At 39.1% G+C, this 21,155-nt stretch overlaps 1 protein-coding gene across 1 annotated transcript in view; it reads right to left on the minus strand.

The window, feature by feature from the left end:
• SUMF1 (sulfatase modifying factor 1) overlaps positions 1 to 21,155 on the minus strand; it is a 101,573-nt gene that overhangs the window by 7,843 nt on the left and 72,575 nt on the right. Inside the window, exon 8 of the mRNA XM_040245979.1 lies at positions 6,638 to 6,697. Coding sequence (XP_040101913.1) covers positions 6,638 to 6,697 — 60 coding nt within the window. The remainder of the gene's footprint in view (positions 1 to 6,637; positions 6,698 to 21,155) is intronic.

Raw genomic sequence — 21,155 nt, forward strand, 5'->3', positions numbered from 1 at the left:
GGATGGAGTTACTTTAAAGGCAGTCTTCTCACCAGAAAGAGGAGGCTGGGCTTGACACAGATGGGAACTGTGACAAACATTTTGCTGATTTACTCGCCCAAAAAGGCAAAATTCAAGACTCATTAGCTATTTAACCTTGGACTTCCCTGGTGGCTTAGATGGTAAAGCATCTATCTACAATGCAGGAGACCTGGGTTCGATCCCTGGGTCGGGAAGCTCCCCTAGAGAAGGAAACGGCAATCCACTCCAGTACTATTGCCTGGAAAATCCCATGGACAGACAAGCCTGGTAGGCTACAGTCCATGGTGTCACAAAGAATCAGACATGCTTTTCTAAATCTGCTCCACTGATAAAATGGGTCTGCTGCTGCTGCTGCTAAGTCGCTTCAGTTGTGTCCCACTCTGTGCGACCCCACAGACAGAAGCCCACCAGGCTCCCCCGTCCCTGGGATTCTCCAGGCAAGAACACTGGAGTGGGTTGCCATTTCCTTCTCCAATGCTTGAAAGTGAAAAGTGAAAGTGAAGTCGCTCAGTTGTGTCCAACTCTTAGCGACCCCATGGACTGCAGCCTACCAGGTTCCTCCGTCCATGGGATTTTCCAGGCAAGAGTACTAGAGTGGGTTGCCATTGCTTCTCCAAAATGGGTCTACTAATGGAATAATGTCAAAATGCTTCATCTTATCTTTACATGAAAAAGTTAAGTGGTAGACGTGGAGATTATTTTAACTGTTACTTTATAATGAACCCAATGCTCTTAATTAAAGGAACTCACTTTGCCTGTCTTATCTGACTTCTTTGGGTTAACCCACTTCCTAACTAAAACAAAAGCACTCATTAGCTTTCCTGTAGGCCTTAGATATCTTATGTTGTAAAGATGATAATTCTCTTGCCAGCATCTGAACAGTTGTGCATTTGCTCGGCTTCCCTGGTGGCTCAAATGGTAAAGAATCTGCCTGCAATGCAAGAGACCCGGATTCAACTCCTGGCTCGGGGAGATCCCCTGGAGACGGGAATGGCAACGCACTCCAGCATTCTTGCTTGGAAAATTCCATGGACAGAAACTGGCAGGCTACAGTCCATGGGGTCACAAGGAGTAGGACTGAGCGACTTCTGCTTTACTTTATGGGCTCCTCCAGTGACTCAGCGGTAAAGAATCCACCTGCAATGCAGGACGCACAGGAGACACGGGTTAAATCCCTGGGTTGGGAAGATGCCCTGGAGAAGGGCATGGCAATCCACACCAGTATTCTTGCCTGGAGAATCCCCTGGACCAAGGAGCCTGGTGAGCTACAGTCCACAGGGTTGCAAAGAACTGGACATGACTGCAGCAACTTAGCATCCATGCATTTGCTACATAAATAGGAAAATCATTTGCTATATAAATGGGAAAGGTGAGGCACTATCTCTGGTGACAAGCGTTAAGGTTAGGGTTAGGTTTAGGTCTTTGTTGAATGGCACAGTTCTATATGCAACTTATCTCTCAGATTATATAACAAATTATTTTAAAAATAGGTGTTCATACGCCACAAAATACAGGCTGTAGCAACTTTAACAAAGTGTGCCTGCCTGGAACACTGTGGTCGGAAAAGACGCTTATGGTGTATAAGAGATTTTGCTTATAGCCATACTTGAAGACCTTGGTACATACAGGATAATTCCATTTGGGGAAGAAAAATTAAAACTGCACCAAAAAGTTGAGTAGAATACTATCAATATATTCTTTAGAAAGCAAGGTAGATTATTTTTTCATTTTTATGTTTATTATTTATTTTCTAATTTTTATAGAATGAAAATGTTTTGCTTATATAACAAAAAAAGCTTAAAATAAGTGATAAAAAGAGCTACTCTTCCACTGGATCACAGCAATACCTAAACTCTTCCATTTACCTAAATGATAACGAAGTAAACCCTAAAAAGCAAGTCTCACTACAAGTTACTGTTGAAAAGGTCAGGACGATCACATGAGAAAACACTCAATTCACATTATCATTGCATTTTAAATGTACTCATTCACTCAGCAAACACTTATTAATATAAGTACTTCATTTTAAATTCCAGTAATGGACAACTAATGAAATACATAATCAAAGAGGAAAATGGCCTGATTTCATATGTCCTCATTGCTCTTTCTTTTTTTCCAACTCTACTTTTAGCATCAAAAATGGTTATTAATGATGTTAGGACTTTGAGTGGCTAAAATATAGGTCATTTTATTAATTAAGAACAGAGGTAGTGGTGAGGACCTGTTTTAGCCCCATTTCATCAAAATAGCTAATTACTGTGTGGAATTGATCTGGATAGCTGCACTCAGCACTTGAGCCTAGATTCAAGAACAATCCATTTAAGATAATGGCTTACTAGCCTTGGGGCACTGGAGTCAAGTGGTATGGCAATATGGCTTTCATGAGGGGAAGAGGTTTAGGTATAAAGAATAGTTTTGAGGCATCTGTAGCTCATTAAGAACAAAATGATTGCAGAAAAATGACACAGTAGAACCCAGGTCTCTCAATTTCCCATCCACTACCCTTGTCAATACACTTGATCAACTCCTTTTGCTAGTAATCGTGGTGTAAAATGGTGGGGTTGTGGGGGCAGCGAGTAAGAATTTCCTCAATGTTGTGGGTTAGGCTCTAAAGATGTCACGGGAATTAATCTAACAACTTCAAAAACAACTAATATTACTTGAGTACTTACTATGTGAACTGTTCTAAAATCTTCACATGTATTAAGTGACTTAATCCTTCTAATAACCCTGAGGTAGGTATTATTATATGTGCATCATATATACAAGAAAAAAATGAGGCATAAGTATGGTAATGGTGTTCCTAAGATCACATGGTTTATAACCATGAATCTAGGATTAGAGTTTTTTCAGTTCCATTCTAGAATCTGTGCTCTTAATACCATGTTCTCACAGTTGTTCTTTCTGTGCTCTCTTATCCTTACTGAAGGCAAACTTTGGACGGACTCTCAAAAAGTCAGAAATAATCATCAGTGCTTACTTTAGTCATGCAGACTGCCCCTTATAATGATCAAAAATAAGTCACCTTCTAATTAAGGTGATTTTTTTTTTCAAAATGAATTAACTATTCTTTTTATTGATTTTCTTTCTTTTACTGATTTTCACCTTTGCCATAAGAATTATTTCTAGGATTCTGCCTATCTAGTTAGTAGTTCACTTGCTGGTTCTTTATTCAGAAGAGAAGATGCAGGGGAGACAATCTTAATAAAGATGATTATTAAGAATGATGGCACTGTTTGGAAAGAATTATGTCCTCCAAGTTCTTATGTTTGAAGCCCTAACCCCTGGTACCTCAGAATGTGACTGTTTGGAAGTGGGATTTTAAGGTGATAATTACATTAAGAGTAAGCTGTTAGGATGGTCCTTCATTCAATCTGAGTGGCATTCTTATAAGAAGAGGAGATTAGGAAATGAAGACCCCTGCATGCACGGAGGAGAGACCTTGCAAGAACACAGACAGAAGGCTGCCATCTTTAAACCAAGGAGTGAGACTTCAAGAAAACAGACTGGTAACACCTGAATCTTGGACTTCTAGCCTCCAGAACTGTGAGAACATAAATTTTTGTTGTTTTAAAAAAACAACAACAACAACAAAAAAAACAAAGAATGATGGCATTAGCAGCAACTAACTTACTGAGTCTTTACCATGAGCTAGGCATGTGTGCACATACATTTGTTTGGTACATTTGTTCCTCATAAAAACCTTACAGTAGCTGCAATTATGATGCACATTTTACATATGTGAAAACTGAGACTTAGAAAGGTTAAGTAATTTGTCTAAAGTTACAGGCAAAAACTAGCAGAGAGAAGTTAACAGAATTCCAACCAAGATCTAATTCTAGACTCCACAGTTTAATGCACTCACTATACCTAGTGGCAGTTAAAGCTGTCACTCTTAATCTAGTGGAAAGAATAAGCACTCTGAAAGTAATTCACAATCAACACTGTGCTATTTCCTTGACCTCGCCAAAATAACCAGACTGAGGTTACATACCTACATCATTTACAATTAATTTGACTGAGATCCTAGAGTTGCCACTTCTCTCTGGAAAATCTTGTGGTTCCCACTCAGTTTTTCCCACTCTGCTATTCTCTCTTCTGGAATACTCTCTCCATCCCTCTGATCCTGATTAACTTAAAACTTATCCTTAAAGGTGACTAAGAAAAGTTACAGATGTGTAATATAAACTCTAAATCAACTACAAAAATTTTAAAACAAAGAGTTAAAGCTAATAAGCCAAAGAAGAGACAATGAAGTGATTAAAACAACTTAATCCAAAAAAGTTTAAAAAACAAGAGAGAGAGCAAATGGAAAAGAACAGATGAGACAAAGAGAAAAACAAATCTCAAGATGGCAAATTTAAACCCAACCATAACAATAATCATGTTAAATGTAAATGGTCTAAACAGCAAGTGAAAATGCAAAGATTATGTGAATAAATTCATTAACTCAGATGAAATGGATTCATTCCTTGAAAGACACAAACTCCCAAAGATTAATCAATAACAAACAAATAAATTTACCATATTAACAGACTAAAAAAGAAAAACCACATAAACATCTCAATAGCTTCAAAGAAACATCTGGCAAAATCCACCTCCATTTCTGATAAAAACTCTCAAAAATCTAAGACAAGAAGGAAAGTTGCTCAAGCTGGTAAAGCTCAGCTTTGAAAACACTATAGCTTATATCATAGCTAATTTTCAAAAGCTGAATGTCTTTCCTCTAAGATCAAAAATTAGGTAAGACTGTTGTACTTATCACTCCTATTCAACAATATACTGGAGGTTCTAGCCAGAGAGAAATACAGCAAGAGAAAGTAATAAAAGATACTCAAATTAAAAAGGAAGAAGTAAAACTGTCTATACTCCCAGTTGGTATAACCACTTATGTAGAAAATACAATAGAATCTATAAAAACATTACTAATACATGAGTTTAACAAGGTTACACAACAAAAATATACAAAAATCAATTCTGCCATGTAACTGTATTTATTAAAAACATGTATTGGGAAAAAAGATATTTTAAAAGCATAAACTAAGGAGCTTATAAAAATTTAAAACATTTAAAATAAGCAAGCAAAATGAAATGGTAAATTAGACATATTTATATGTATGGCACTGGAATATTTTGGTGTTCATACTTGAAATGTTTTTTACAAGTTTCATTTACTCCACTTATCTGTGAAGAAAAAATCTTTTGGTCCTCAGTTCTTATAGAGTAAATGGATTATCAATTAAGAAAAGTGCCATATGTCAGAGACATAACTGGTGGCAACTAGAGTTTTGAACTACTTCTGTGCAAAAAGAGATTCACCTGTTTTTCATGGAATTCTGGTTCCCCAGCAAGAGGATTCAGATACACCTGCAGTAACAGCTTGAATAAGAGAAAAAAAATCTGGGACTACAGACAGATGGGTACATGAACATTTTAAACTACTCGAATGGCCTAGGGCAATGCTTTTAAATTAAAATTAGAATTTTAAAGATAAATTTGTCTACATCTTGTTATAAAGATAGGTATAAAGCATAGTTTGAATCAACTCTGAAATTCCATCTAAGTGATTATATTAAAAATTCTAAGAAATGAAGAAGACACACACACCTATGAACTCTCTCATACACATAATTTAAAGAGAGTCTTTTTAGGCCAGTGGTTCCCAAACTTTGATGTATGTTATGATCACCTTGATAGCTTTAAAATCCTGATGCCCAGATCATAATACAGAAAAATTAAATCAGGGTAAGGTGAGTGAGCAAACAGGCATCAGTACTTTTTATAGATCCCAGATGATTCTAATGTGCAATAAAGCTTGAGAACCATTATTTTAAGGCAGTTTGACAATGCCTCGATTATCAAATTAATAACTTAATTTGGAGCCATTACAGGGTATTTTAAGTCTCTAACTGCCTAGACTGACTGAATTATCATAGGATGCTTCTTGGAGGAACAATCTGCGAAATGCCATCTTTGCATAGGGATAGAAAGACAGAAGTTGAAGTGCTGGAGACACTAAAAATACATGACTTAAAGAAAAAAGGGAGAGGCGTGCTATTCAATTTCTGAACTCCTTAAAAAAGGCTACTCATGAAACACTGAGTCACTTCTACTAGCCAAGGACAACTGTCTCTGACATTACAGCCCAAAGAGAAAAAGCATTCTCTAAGATTAATGTTTATTCTACAAAGCACATTCTATATACCAAGAACATTTGGGATGTTTCCATTTCGATATACCACAATCTACCCTCCATCTATAATTCTTACCTTAATAGCAATAGAGAAGCCAAAAAAATATCTGGAGCCTCAAATAAATTAAGGGTGTGCTTCCAGACTTCCATGATGGAAAAGGTATACAGTCCACCCAGATTCGTGGGACAACAAAGATCTCTCAAAGGGTCACAATACAACAGATGGAATATGGTTGACAACAGACCATAACCTCTGCTTCTTGCATCACTTATTGCCATGCCTGTGCCCAAACTTATTTTTTTTTCTTGCTTTGATGGAGATGTATTAATAGACATGGATGGGACATTTGGGGGTTAATGATTACAATGCACCCATAAACCTGCTGTTGTAACACCAAAGCAGAGGTTAGTGACTCGACTTACTTTATGGCACATGTAGGATCCACCTTTCTTCACCCGGTCTTTCCCAGAAGGGGGGCCTTTCTGTGGATGAAAAGAAGAGAACTCATTAGTTCAGATAGTACAGCTGCCCCTCCAAGGACAGAGAGAGAGAGTGTGTTAATCACTCAATTGTGTATGACTTTTTGCAACACCACGGACTATAGTCCACCTGGATCCTCTGTTCATGAGAATTCTCCAGGCAAAAATACTAGTGTGGGTAGTCATTTCCTTCTCCATCCTCAGAGCATTTATTTTAATCCAGCCAGCTCTCTCATGGTTGCCTAAATGGGGAACATGCTTTTCTGTCCCTCGGTCTTGCATCTGCACCCATGCACCTTCTCGAATGCCTTCCAAATCCTATATCCTCTGAGGTCCAGCTCAAGTTCCCACTCTTCGATGAACTCTGTGACTACCTTAAGCAACCCAAACCCCTACAGGGTTTCCTTCCGAGATGACTAATAGGCTGCCTGGCAACATCTCTTACATCAGCTTCTCATGCTGACAGGCAACTTTATCCTGCATTATAACTGGCCTGCAGACCTAGACTGGCAAGCCTCTTTGAGTTATGTTTTTAAAATCCTACTCTGCAACATCTTATAAACCCTTTCCTAGCTGAATAAATAGATATAACTTTTCTCTCCAAAAAAATTTTAGGTCAGGTTTACTGAGGTATAATTTATATAAACTTATACTTCTACAACGTTTAAATGTACACTTCTAATGAGTTTTGACAAATGTATAATCATATAACCACCATCACAATCAAGACAAAGAATGTAGTTTATCTTTTTCAAAAACATTTATATAGTGCTTATTATGAACCAAGTAGGGCTCTAAGTATTTTGCAAGTATTAACTCACGTGACTTCTGTAACAACTTCTGAGATTAAGCAAGTGTCAGAATGAGGATTCACCCTGAGACAGTCTGGTTCCAGAGCTTAGAGACCAAGAGTATAGGAAACTGAATGGTGGCTTCCACTATAATGAGAACTGAAACCAGAAAGAGCAAGCCGAGATGTAAGACTATTTCTTCTAAAGAGGGCTTTGGAAAAACTGCAATAGAAATGAACACTGTAAAGTTTTTGCTGCCAGGGTCAAAAGCCTCATGATTAGGTTGGCCATGCAAAGAGTATCTGGGAGCTACCAGTAAACTCCTACAAACCAGAACCACATCTGGGAAGTCTGAGAGGGATAAGAGTTTTGTGCTTTTCCTTTGTTATACAAAAACAACCAATGATACAGATGTGGAAAATTCTTAAAGAGATGGGAATACCAGACCACCTGACTTGCCTCTTGAGAAACCTATACGCAGGTCAGGAAGCAATAGTTAGAACAACAGACATGAAACAACAGATTGGTTCCAAATAGGAAAAGGAGTACATCAAGGCTGTATATTGTCACCTTGCTTATTTAACTTATATGCAGAGTACATCATGAGAAACGCTGGGCTGGAGGAAGCACAAGCTGGAATCTAGATTGCCACGAGAAATATCAATAACCTCCGATATGCAGATGATTCCACCCTTATGCAGAAGGTGAAGAGGAACTAAAAAGCCTCTTGATGAAAGTGAAAGAGGAGAGTGAAAAAGCTGGCTTAAAGCTCAACATTCAGAAAACGAAGATCATGGCAACTGGTCCCATCACTTCATGGGAAATAGATAGGGAAACAGTGGAAACATTGTCATACTTTAATTTCTTGGGCTCCAAAATCACTGCAGATGGTGATTGCAGCCATGAAATTAAAAGACGCTTACTCCTTGGAAGGAAAGTTATAACCAACCTAGATAGCATAATAAAAAGCAGAGACATTGCCAACAAAGGTCCGTCTAGTCAAGGCTATGGTTTTTCCAGTGGTCATGTATGGATGTGAGAGTTGGACTGTGAAGAAAGCTGAGTGCCGAAGAATTGATGCTTTTGAACTGTGGTGTTGAGGAAGACTCTTGAGAGTCCCTTGGACTGCAAGGAGGTCCAACCAGTCCATCCTAAAGGAGATCAGACCTGGGTGTTCATTAGAAGGCCTGATGCTAAAGCTGAAACTTCAGTACTTTGGCCACCTCATGCAAAGAGTTGACTCATTGGAAAAGACCCTGATGCTGGGAGGGATTGGGGGCAGGAGAAGGGGACGACAGAGGATGAGATGGCTGGATGGCATCACTGACTCTATGGACATGAGTCTGAGTGAACTCCAGGAGTTGGTGATGGACAGGGAGGCCTGGCGTGCTGCGATTCATGGGGTCACAAAGAGTCAGACACGACTGAGCGACTGAACTGAACTGAACTGAACAGTGCTTCTTATTTCAGTTTTCTTTTTTCTTTCAAAGTGTGAGTTGCTTAGTCGTGTTCAACTCTTTTCATTCTCATGGACTGTAGCCCACCAGGCTCCTCTGCCCATGGGATTCTCCAGTCAAGAATACAGGAGTGGGTATACCATTCCCTTCTCCAGGGGATCTTCTTAACCCAGGGATCAAAACCAGGTCTCCTACATTGCAGGCAGATTCTTTATTGTGTGAGCCAACATGGAATCTCAGTTTTACTTTTCCTTGTCAAAGGCCCAGATCTAAGCGGCAGAACCTAAAAGAACCATGTTTTCTCCAAGCATAGTTAACACGCTGATCGGAAAACAGTATGTTATTGTTTTCCAAGAAAACAACTTGTGAGCAGAACTTCATGTTTTTTTCAAAGCATTTTCATGTACTTAAAAACTGTCAAAGACCAAGTCACTGGCTATCCTTCATTCCATTGCAAGGCCAAAGTTATTTCCATGCCCTTAACTGCTTTATGTTACACTGTTAAACTTTTATTGATTACAAATGGGTAAGCTATAAATGAGAAGAACTATAGCTGAAAATAATGACTTCACACCACAGCATCCTTTCCAGGAATATCTGGAATCCAACAGCCATTACAACAGAATCTGCTTGGTGAGTTTATTATTGTATAAAAGTAGCATAATCACCCAGAATTCACCAAAGCAGAGATGAAAGCATTTATAACTGTGCTGTTATCCGACAGAATGGCCACTCTCTCCTACATTAAATTTCTTTCTTGGGAATTCTTGCATTGCACTGCTTTGGGTGGTTCTCTGCATGCTGGGTTATAATGTACCAAATGATGGTCTAAATTCTGATTAAAGTTGCTCACAGTATATGCTGGCATGCAAGATTCAATTCTTTTCTCAAGTTAGATCCAAGAACAAGAAGGAGCTGATTTGCTAACAGGAAGGAGTGAGAACAAAATAGTTCCCTTTCTTCACCATCTCATATGAACCAAATCTTCAATGAATAAAAATGACATTTGACAAAGTGACACACAAGTCCTAATGAGAGTCACCCCAGGCTGATAAGACCACAGCAGTTAATACAGTCCTCTAGGTAACTGCTCAGCCGATCCTTATAAATAAAACTATTTTTGCCAGAAAACATGATGCAGGATTACAGGATTAGCTACATCTGTTTGAAATGCTTACCACTTTGCAAAATAAACAACAACAACAAAAAAAAACAGAAAAATTACTAGCAGTGTATAACGAGTTGAATAGTGCCTCCTCCCTCAAGTTCATGGTCACCCAAAGCTTCAGCATATGACCAAATTTGGAAATAGGGGGCATGCACATTTGTAAATTTTATGTTAGTTAAGGTAAAGTCATATTGGATTATGGTGAGCTCTGAATCCAGTGCTCAGAGAAGGTCATGTGAAGATGGAGGCAGAGACTGGGCTGATGTAGCTACAAGCCAAAAATGCCAAGGGTTCCGGGGAACTGCCAGAAGTTAGGAAGAGACAAGGGAGGATTCTAGAGACTCTGAAGGGAATATGGCCCTGCCAGGACCTTGGTCTCAGACTTCTAGCCACCAAAATTTTGAGAGAATAAAATTTGTTTATTCAAGCCACCAAGTTTGTGGTAATTTGTTACAGCAGCCCTAGGAAACTAACATAAAGGGGAAATGCCTCCATTTCTTTTTGCTGAAGAAAGGATCAATAAATCAAAATTAATATCATCTCTCACAGTCAAGTCTGTTGTTGTTTAGTCGCCAAGTAGTATCTGATTCTTTCTTATCCCCTGGACTGAAGCCCACCAGGCTCCCCTGTCCATGGAATTCTCCAGGAGAGAATACTGGAGTGGGCTGTCATTTCCTTCTCCAGGGGATTATCCCAGACCAGGGATCGAACCTGGGTCTCCTGCATTGAAGGTGCATTTCTTACCACTGAGTCACCAGGGAAGCAGGTTAAAACAACTTAAAGGAGCTACAGACTGTAGTGTCTGAATACCTCACCTTTCTGCCTAATACCTGGTAAGAAGAGAGGCTGCTGTGCCTGAATGACCTCCACCACTAGTATTCAAGAATCAAAGTAAAAATACACACTGAACACAGAGATATTGCTCAGAAACAGATAAGAACCCACGTGAAAGCTGATGACGGTGTTGAGTTCTTCTATATCTTTGCTGATTTTCTATCTAGTTATACTACCAATAGCTGAAAAATGAGCATAATCATCTCCACTTAAAACTGCAGGTTAGACTATTTTTCCTTTCAATTTTATCAGTTCTTGCTTCATAGGTTTCAGCTCTTTTCTGGGGCATGCATATTTAGCATTATTACGTCCTCTCAGTAGATTGATCGTTTTATCATCAAACAATGCCCTTCCCTGACTCTGGTGATTTTGCTTTGAAGTCTACTTTATACAACATTAAAACAGCCATTCCTGCTGTTTTCTGATTAATGTTTACATAAAACAGCTTTTCCCATCATTTTGTTTTCAATCTATTATACCATTATGTTTGAAGAGAGTTTTTTGTAGAACTGTATCTAGTTAGGTTATGTTTTTTAATCCACATTGCCAATCTGTCTTTTAATATTTAGACCATTGTGCTTTCAATGAAATTACTGATATTTTAGGACTTAAGACTGCCATTTTGTTGTTGCTTTTGTCTGTTCTCTACTTTTTGTTTTCTTTTTTCTGCCTTCCTGTGGCAGAAAGATTTCTCTAAAGAAATTCATCCTTATTCACTTCACTTCACTTCAGTTCAGTTCAGTTCAGTCACTCAGTCATGTCCGACTCTTTGCAACCCCATAAATTGCAGCACGCCAGGCCTCCCTGTCCATTACCAACTCCCGGAGTTCACTCAGACCCACGTCCATCGAGTCAGTGATGCCATCCAGCCATCTCATCCTCTATTGTCCCCTTCTCCTCCTGCCCCCAATCCCTCCCAGCATCAGAGTCTTTTCCAATGAGTCACCTCTTCGCATGAGGTAGCCAAAGTACTGGAGCTTCAGCTTCAGCATCATTCCCTCCAAAGAAATCCCAGGGCTGATCTCCTTCAGAATGGACTGGTTGGATCTCCTTGCAGTCCAAGGGACTCTCAAGAGTCTTCTCCAACACCACAGTTCAAAAGCATTCACTTACAATGCTTAATTACAGTTTTACATATATATTTAATATATGTATATTAATTAAACATATAACTTAAATATATATTATATAGTATACTGTACAAGTATTAAATATATATAATACTTTATTTATACATATATAAAACTGTGATAAGATATAAAATATTAGTCTACTGGTATTATTTTACCAATTCCAGTGAGGTACAGAAAATTTACCTCCCTTTATATCTTTTTAGCTTCCCCTGTTTATAACTGCATTAAATACTTCTTCCAAACATATTTAGAAACACATCAACATCATAGTTTCTGCTTCAACCATCAAACAAACCTTGGAAATCTTGAGAGGACAGCCTACTATATGTACCCATACTTTTCTTACTATGTTCTTTCTCCCATCCTGATATTCAAAGGTTCTTTCTTGAATCATTTCCTTTCTGTTTGGGGAACTTCCTTTAGACATTCATTTAGGATAGATCTGCTGATGACAGATTCTGTAGTTTTCCTTCATTTGAAAATGTCTAGATTTTTTTCTTATTCCTAAAAGACATTTCACTATATAAAGGATTCTGGGTTGGCAGTTTTCAACACATAAAAAAATATCATGTCCATAAGGAATATGGGGCTTTCCCAGTGGCTCTGGGGTAAAGAATCAACCTGCAATACAGGAGACCCGAGTTCAATTCCTGGGTCATGAAGATCCCCTGGAGCAGGGCGTGGCAACCCACTCCAGTATTCTTGCCAGGAGAATCCCATGGACAGAGAAGACTGGTTGGTTGCAGTCCATAGCATCGCAAAGAGTCAGACAGGATGAAGCAACTTAGCATGTACCATAAGGAATACAGCAGGAAAGTATTGTGTCACTTCTTCTGCCCTTTATTAGGATCTCTGATGAGAAACCCACACAGTGTCATTCACACTGGCTTATCCTCTACAGGTTAAGTGTTGATTTTCTTTGGCTTTTTTAAGATTTTCTGTCTCTGGTTTTCAGAAGTTTAATTATTATATGTCTTGGTATGGATTTCTTCTGTTCAGTTCAGTCACTCAGTTGTGTCTGACTCTTTGTGACCCCATGAATCGCAGCACGCCAGGCATCCCTGTCTGTCACCAACTCCTTGAGTTCACGCAAACTCATGCCATCCAGCCATCTCATCCTCTGTCGTCCCCTTCTCCTCCTGGCCCCAACCCCTCCCAGCATCAGAGTCTTTTCCAATGAGTCAACTCTTCGCATGAGGTGGCCAAAGTACTGAAGTTTCAGCTTTAGCATCATTCCTTCCAAAGAACACCCAGGGCTGATCTCCTTTAGAATGGACTGGTTGGACCTTCTTGCAGTCCAAGGGACTCTCAAGAGTCTTGTCCAACACCACAGTTCAAAAGCATCAATTCTTTGGCGCTCAGCTTTCTTCACAGTCCAACTCTCACATCCATACATGACCACTGGAAAAACCATAGCCTTGACTAGACGGACCTTTGTTGGCAAAGTAATGTCTCTGCTTTTTCTAGGTTGGTCATAACTTTCCTTCCAAGGAGTAAGTGTCTTTTAATTTCACGGCTGCAATCACCACCTGCACTGATTTTGGAGGCCCCCAAAATAATGTCTGTCACTGCTTCCACTGTTTCTCCATCTGTTTCCCATGAAGTGATAGGACCAGATGCCATGATCTTTATTTTCTGAATGTTCAGCTTTAAGCCAACTTTTTCACTCTCCTCTTTCACTTTCATCAAGAGGCTTTTTAGTTCTTCTTTGCTTTCTGCCATAAGGGTGGTGTCATCTGCATATCTGAGGTTATTGATATTTCTCCTGGCAATCTTGATTCCAGCTTGTGCTTCTTCCAGTCCAGCATTTCCCATGATGTACTCTGCATAGAAGTTAAATAAGCAGGGTGACAATATACAGACTTGACGTACTCCTTTTCCTATTTGGAACCAGTCTGTTGTTCCATGTCCAGTTCTAACTGTTGCTTCCTGACCTGCATATAAGTTTCTCAAGAGGCTGGTCAGGTGGTCTGGTATTCCCCATCTCTCTCAGAATTTCCCAGTTTATTGTGATGCACACAGTCAAAGGCTTTGGCATAGTCAATAAAGCAGAAATAGATGTTTTTCTGGAACTCTCTTGCTTTTTCAATGATCCTATTTAATGTTCACTTAGCCTCTTGACTACAGATTTAAGTCTCCTCCCAAATTTGTGACGTTTTCAGCCATTATTTCTTTGAGTAACCTTTCACCCCATGCTCTTTCCCATCTCTTCTGAGACTCCCAAGACAAAATTTTAGATGGTCTTTTCTAACAATCACAGAGTTCCCTGAGACACCATTTATTCATTTTGTATTTTCCCTCCAATATTTATATTGAATAATTTGTGTTTTTTTCCAGTTCACTAATTCCCACCCCCTCCGCCCCCGTCCCTTTCATTCTGCTGCTGAACCCATTCACCAGCTTTTATTTTGGTTATTCTGTTTTTCAGTTCTAAAATTTGCTTTTAGTTCCCATTTATATTTTCTATTTCCTTTCTGAAGTTTCTATTCTCTTTTTTCATTTGTTTCAAACATGTTAGTATCTATTGACTGTCTTTCTTTCATCTAGTTTGGTGTCTCCCCTGTTCTTGGTATGACAATTCATTTTTCAGTTGAAACCTGGATAATGTTTATATGTTACATGACTCTGGCTCTTTTTTTCAAAATTATTGTACTACTGAGTTTCATTTTAATGTTTTAAATTATTTATTTATTTGTTTTTGGCTGTGCTGGGTCTTCATTGCTTTGTATGGGCTTCCACTCATTGCGGTGGCTTCTCCTGTTGTGGAGCACTGGGCTCTAGGTGCACAGGTTTTTGCAGTTGTGGCTTGCAGGCTCTAGAGCATGGGTTCAGTGGTTGTGGCACACAGGTTTAGTTGCTTTGTGGCATGTGGGATTCTCCCAGACCAGAGATCAAATACATGTCCTCTGCACTGGCAAGAGGATTCTAAATCACTGTGCCACCAGGGAAGTCCCTCTGGCTCTTACTTAAATATTCTGTTTCAGTTGGCTTTCTCTGGCACCACGCTGACAGGAAAAGGGAGAGAGCCATCTCGTTACCACCAGGTGGAAGCAGAAGTCTGGGCTCCCCACTCGATCTCCACTGTCACCTCAGGAGGGACACTCTTCACTTAGTGCTGGAGGAGGTGAGAGTTTGGCTCCCTATACAACATCCACTTGCACCATGGGGAGGGTCAGCCTCATTACTGCCAGCCAATGATGAAAGGCCTGGCACCCCACCTGGCCTTCTCTGACACCATCCTGGCTGGTGGATTATGGCACCTCAACCAGCCTGATGAGGGTGCATGAGGTCCCTCTTGGCCTGTGCAGGCACAGAAGAACAGTTGTTTTTCTATGGTGCCTACATGGAGCAGGATGGTTTAGTAAGTCTTTGACTAGAAGTCTACTGTGTTTTTAGACTATTTCCTACTTGCTCCTTTGACTGGAGAGAGTAGGCTTTTCTTGGGACTTTGTTTACACCTCTTGGCATCTGGAGGTTGGTGGTTTCTTCAGCTTCAAGTTTGGGATATATGGGGCAAAAAGAAAAATCTATGGAATTCACCACCATGTCGTTCCTAGAGTCCAAGGTCTGCAGTTACTCTGTCATCTTTACACCTTTCAGGGTCTTTTTATGCTCCTTTTCTAGATAGGGTCCAAAGTTTTAATCATATTTAGTATGAAGAACAGGAAATCTATGTCTACTCCATTTTCCTAGAACCAAAGTCAGACTTCCTTCACATTCATTTTTTTAAAGGACAGTTTTGCTAGGTATAGAAGTCTTAGTTTGTTTCTTTTTTCCCCAGCCTCTTGACTATATCACTCTACCATTTTCTGAATTCCATGGTTTCTGATGAGAAAACAGTTACTAATCACACTATTGTTGGCCTGTATGTGATAGGGTACTTCTATCTTGCTGTTTTCAATATTTTGTCTTTCAGCACTGTGACTATGACATGTCTAGGTATACTTCTCATTTGTGTTTATCCTGGTTGAAGTTCACTAAAGTTCTTGGATCTGTAGATAATTTTCATCAAGTTTGGTATTTAGATAATTTTCCAAAAATGATTTGTCCCTTTCTTGCTCCCTTCTCCACCTGGGACTCCTATTATACATGTGTTAAAATCATGTTCAAATGTTTGATACTGTCACACAGGCCTCTGTTGATCAGTCTCAATTATTTTTTTTTCCCCTCTCTGTTGTTTGGTTTAGAAATTTTCTTTTGACTTACCTTCAAGGTCACTGATTCAGGAATCCTACCATTTCTAATCTGCTATCATGTTAACTCTTCATTTCAGTTATTATATTTTCAATTCTAGAAATTTCACATGGTTCTTCTTTTATCTTTTCTATTTGTCTGTTGTGACTCTCTATTTGTTGATTCACACAGTATTTTCTACCAATTCTTAAATATATTTTCTTGGTCCTTTAAATACAATAGCTGCTTTTAAGTCTTTGTTAAATCCAGTATCTGTGCTTACTCAGTTTCTACTTAATCTTTTTCCCTGGTATTGATCAGTTTCCTGTTTGCATATTTATTGCTTTTTAGGTGAAAACTAAACATTTCAATTACTTATATACATATACACATATATAGTGAAAATATTATTTGACTTTGCACTACTCTCTGTTCCCCTTTCCTGGTACAAATGACATCACAAACACTTGAGGAGAAAACTGAAATTCACTATCTTCAATTTGACAACAGCAGCTGGCCTGTATTTAATAACATTTGTGAGAAGACATAGCAATTTGGTGAATATCTTAAACACTAAATACTGTTTTCATCTGCAGATTTGACACTGCCTCAGATCAACCAATGATAATAATAACTTTGAAAAAGCAATGGACAACCAGTAAAGGATGAAATTAGGACAAAGTCAGGCCTATTTCTCAGAGTCTTCCTCCATTTCACTACATCCTACCCATCTGCTCAAGCAAGAATCCTGAGGAGAAATTCTTGATTCCTCCCTCTCCCTCACCCCCACATCCAGCTGGTCTGATGAGCTCTACCTCCAAAGCAGATCTCAAATGGATGGCAGCTATCATCTTCATAGTAACCACCCTGCTCCAAACCACCTGCTCCATGTTCCACCTGGACTATTACAACTGTCTCCTAAGAGGTCTTGCAACTTCCAAAATGGTACCCAATAGGAGCACAACGATATATGTTAAATAAATAGAAACTATGCCATTGTGAGAGAAGCTAGACAAAAAAAATAGGTACACACTGTACATTCCATTCATCTAGAACTCTAAAACATACAAAATACAAATTAATCTACTATGACAGAAAGCAGATCAGCAATTGCTCAAGTATTAGAGGCAGAAAAGGCAAAGTGGAGCCATTACCAAGGGCATAAGGAAATTTTAGGGTGATGGTTATGTTCACTACCTATACTATGGTGGTTTCATGGATACGTGTGTATACATATTTATTTTTTGATCAGTATATACAGTTATACTCAGGTGGTACAGCAGTAAAGAATCTGCCTGCCAATGCAGGAGCTATAAGAGACAAAGGTTTGATCCTTGGGTCAAGAAGATCCCCTAGAGAAGGATATGGCAACCCACTCCAATATTCAGGCCTGGAAAATTCCATGGACAGAGGAGCCTGGCGGGCTATAGTTCACGGGACTGCAAAGAGTCAGACATGACTGTGCACGGCACACACACACATAATTATTTATATATATAAACTGGTCAAATTGTACACATTAAAAATGTACAATTTATGCAAATTATACCACATTAAAGCTATTTTAATGAAAATAAACAAATTTTTAAATGATGGTATTTTAAATAAACTATGAGATACGGAATCAGTTTCAAACAATCCAGGGGAGAAGGAGAGCAGAGATGAGTGGATGGAAATACAGATGAAACTAAATTAGCCATGAGCTGATAATTATTAAGTCTGGGTAGGAAGGACATGGGGATTTAATACACCACTCTCTCAACTTCTGCATGTTTGAAATTTTCTATAGTAAGAACAATTTTTAAGTTAAATGAAAGAAAGCACATGCCAGAATAAGCTAAAAGAAGAAAAAACTTTCAGAGCCCCCAAATGTTAGGAGTCAAAAGTTTCCTCAGAAGTTTATTTATAGGGGGTTTGGAGTTTAAAAGGACAGGTTTCATTCGCCACCTTCTGATCCTGAGAAGCGTGAATCTTCCCTTGAGAGCTAAGTCATCCTCGCCCTGACTGGCTAAAAGCTGGGCTCTCTGCACACCTGACTTCTCATCAAGCCTTTAAGCTATCTTATCATCCAGGTTTCCATAGGCTTAATTTGGGCAGTCTCAAGTTCAGGATTAAAGAAAAATGATCTTATTGCTGATTTGAAGTACTTCATGCATGTTAAAGCAATGCCCTTGTTAAATCAGCCAGTACTATAGCAATAGGCAGGTCAGAAATACACCAACAGGAGCAGTTTTTTTAAACCCTTTTCTTCGAGTGTCCACTTGTGTTTCTCCTAAAAGGAATTTCTTTCCAATCACCTCAACTGTTTTTCAAGAAAGGAACTCTGGGACTTCCCTAGTGGTCCAGCAGGTAAGAATAGCCTGCAACTCAGGGGACGTGGGTTCCATCCCTGGTTGGGGACCTAATATCTCACAAGCTGCAGGACAACTAAGCCCACGTGCAGCAACTAGAGAGCCTGTGTGCAGCAACTAGAGAGCCTGTGTGCAGCAACTAAAGAGCCTGCAGGATGCAATGAAGATCCCACCGGCTTCAATTAAGACCTGATGCAGTCAAATACACAAATACTTTTTAAAAAGGAACTCTGCCTACATTTGCTTAGAGCATACTACCATAATATCTCTTCCCTCATTTGATCCTCAGAAAAGCCTTGAGAAGCAGAAAGTATGATGATCCCCACTTCAGGGATGAAGAATAGTGAAGCTCAGAGAGATGGAATAAATGAACAGATCCAGGTCACACAGATAGCAAGTGACAAAGCCAGAAGTCGAGGTTCATCCCACCCCTGTGCTTGTCCAGTTCGACTCTTCCAGACTAGCTGCACCTCTAACCAAGGCACATTTGTGAAAAACAAAGTGAAAAAGAAAAATTTCACTTCAGTTACCTGATGTCAAATGTGACAAGGGATTTTAAGAGTGGGTGGCTGAAACCAGTACTTCAAATAAAGCTGTTTCAGTTATGTGTAATTTTATTCAACCCCCAGCACAAGGACCAACATAAGGGACTGCAATTAGCTTTAGATGTTGCATGAGGAGAGGAAAAAGAGGGTGACACCCAGAGAAAGGTCAAAGAAAGGAAACTAGAGATCAGATTGGAAAGAATAGCACATTAAACACACAGTCCAAATTAACAACCCCCGCAGTATTTTCTCTGTAAAACTAGCATGCACTGTATGGTGATTACCCTGTTAGAGAAATGAATGAAAACAGTCATTTCCTCCATGCTACTTGTTTCGCCCACACCCGGATAAAAAGGAAGAGAATTCTCAACATGATATTAACTTGCTCACAGTGTCCATGGTTCTCCATCTTCCAAAAAAATATGTCCCTTTCATAGCCCAAGGACTACAGTAACAGTTCTTGCTTTGGGAGATAATACATAAAACTGGTCATTTAAAACACTGATTCCAACTGTAACAGCTAATAATAGCAGCTAATATTTCCTGAGCACATATTAGAATCAGGTATTGTTTTAATGTTTTGAATTTTTAAAATGATATTCTTATGTAGATTCTATTATTGGGAGGGCAACTATATAATCAATTGTCCAAATAAGGATACCTTGGGGAGTGAATAGGGCAGCTATTAACAACTATGCCAGGCATGAGCACAGGCTAGGGATGTTGGACACCCCATCATCAGGGCCATCTTACAAATGAAGACACAAAGAATGGAAAGGTTAAATTGCTTGTCCTGTGTAACACAGCTAGTAATGGGAGGAGCCAGGGTTCAAGCCCAGGCCATCTGGTTCCAGGCTGCCTCTCAGCCACTCGGCCATGTGCGCCTTAGGAGCTGATATGGTATCATATTTTTAAAGAAATCATTCCACTGTTCCACTTTGAACAACATAAGCCCTTCCAAATTTCATACTTCACTGCAAGAAAATGGCTAGGCCCAAGGGAAACTGAGTTGAGAGTTCATATTTTTAAAAAATAAAGATTCATCAGCTTCAGGATAGAGCTGAAATAACACCCCTTGTTAGATGTGCTTCTCCAAATGTGCTTCTCTGAGCATAGGGCATCTGCTTTTTTCATGTAAGAATAAACAGGAGAAGAACTATTAAAAATTCCAACATATGGAGGCTGAACAACACACTGGTGAATAACCAACAAATCACAGAAGAAATCAAAAAGAAATCAAAATATGCATAGAAACGAATGAAAATAAAAACACAACAACCCAAAACCTGTGGGACACTATAAAAGCAGTGCTAAGGGGAAAGTTCATAGCAATACAGGCATACCTCAAGAAACAAGAAAAAGTCAAATAAATAACCTAACTCTACACCTAAAGCAACTAGAAAAGGAAGAAATGAAGAGCCCCAGGGTTAGTAGAAGGAAAGAAATCTTAAAAATTAGGGCAGAAATAAATGCAAAAGAAACAAAAGAGACCATAGCAAAAATCAACAAGGCCAAAAGCTCGTTCTCTGAAAGGATAAATAAAATTGACAAACCATTAGCCAGACTCATCAAGAAACAAAGGGAGAAGAATCAGATTAATAAAATTAGAAATGAAAATGGAGAGATCACAACAGACAACACAGAAATACAAAGGATCATAAGAGACTACTATCAGGAATTATATGCCAATAAAATGGACAACACGGAAGAAATGGACAAATTCTTAGAAAAGTACAACTTTCCAAAACTGAACCAGGAAGAAATAGAAAATCTTAACAGACCCACCACAAGCACAGAAATTGAAACTGTAATCAGAAATCTTCCAGCAAACAAAAGCCCAGGTCCAGACAGCTTCACAGCTGAATTCTACCAAAAATGTCGAGAAGAGCTGACACCTATCCTACTCAAACTCTTCCAGAAAATTGCAGAGGAAGGTAAACTTCCAAACTTATTCTATGAGGCCACCATCACCCTAATACCAAAACCTGACAAAGATGCCACACAAAAAG

This window comes from Oryx dammah, unplaced genomic scaffold, assembly GCF_014754425.2.
Source record: "Oryx dammah isolate SB20612 unplaced genomic scaffold, SCBI_Odam_1.1 HiC_scaffold_9, whole genome shotgun sequence".
Lineage (NCBI taxonomy): Eukaryota > Metazoa > Chordata > Mammalia > Artiodactyla > Bovidae > Oryx > Oryx dammah.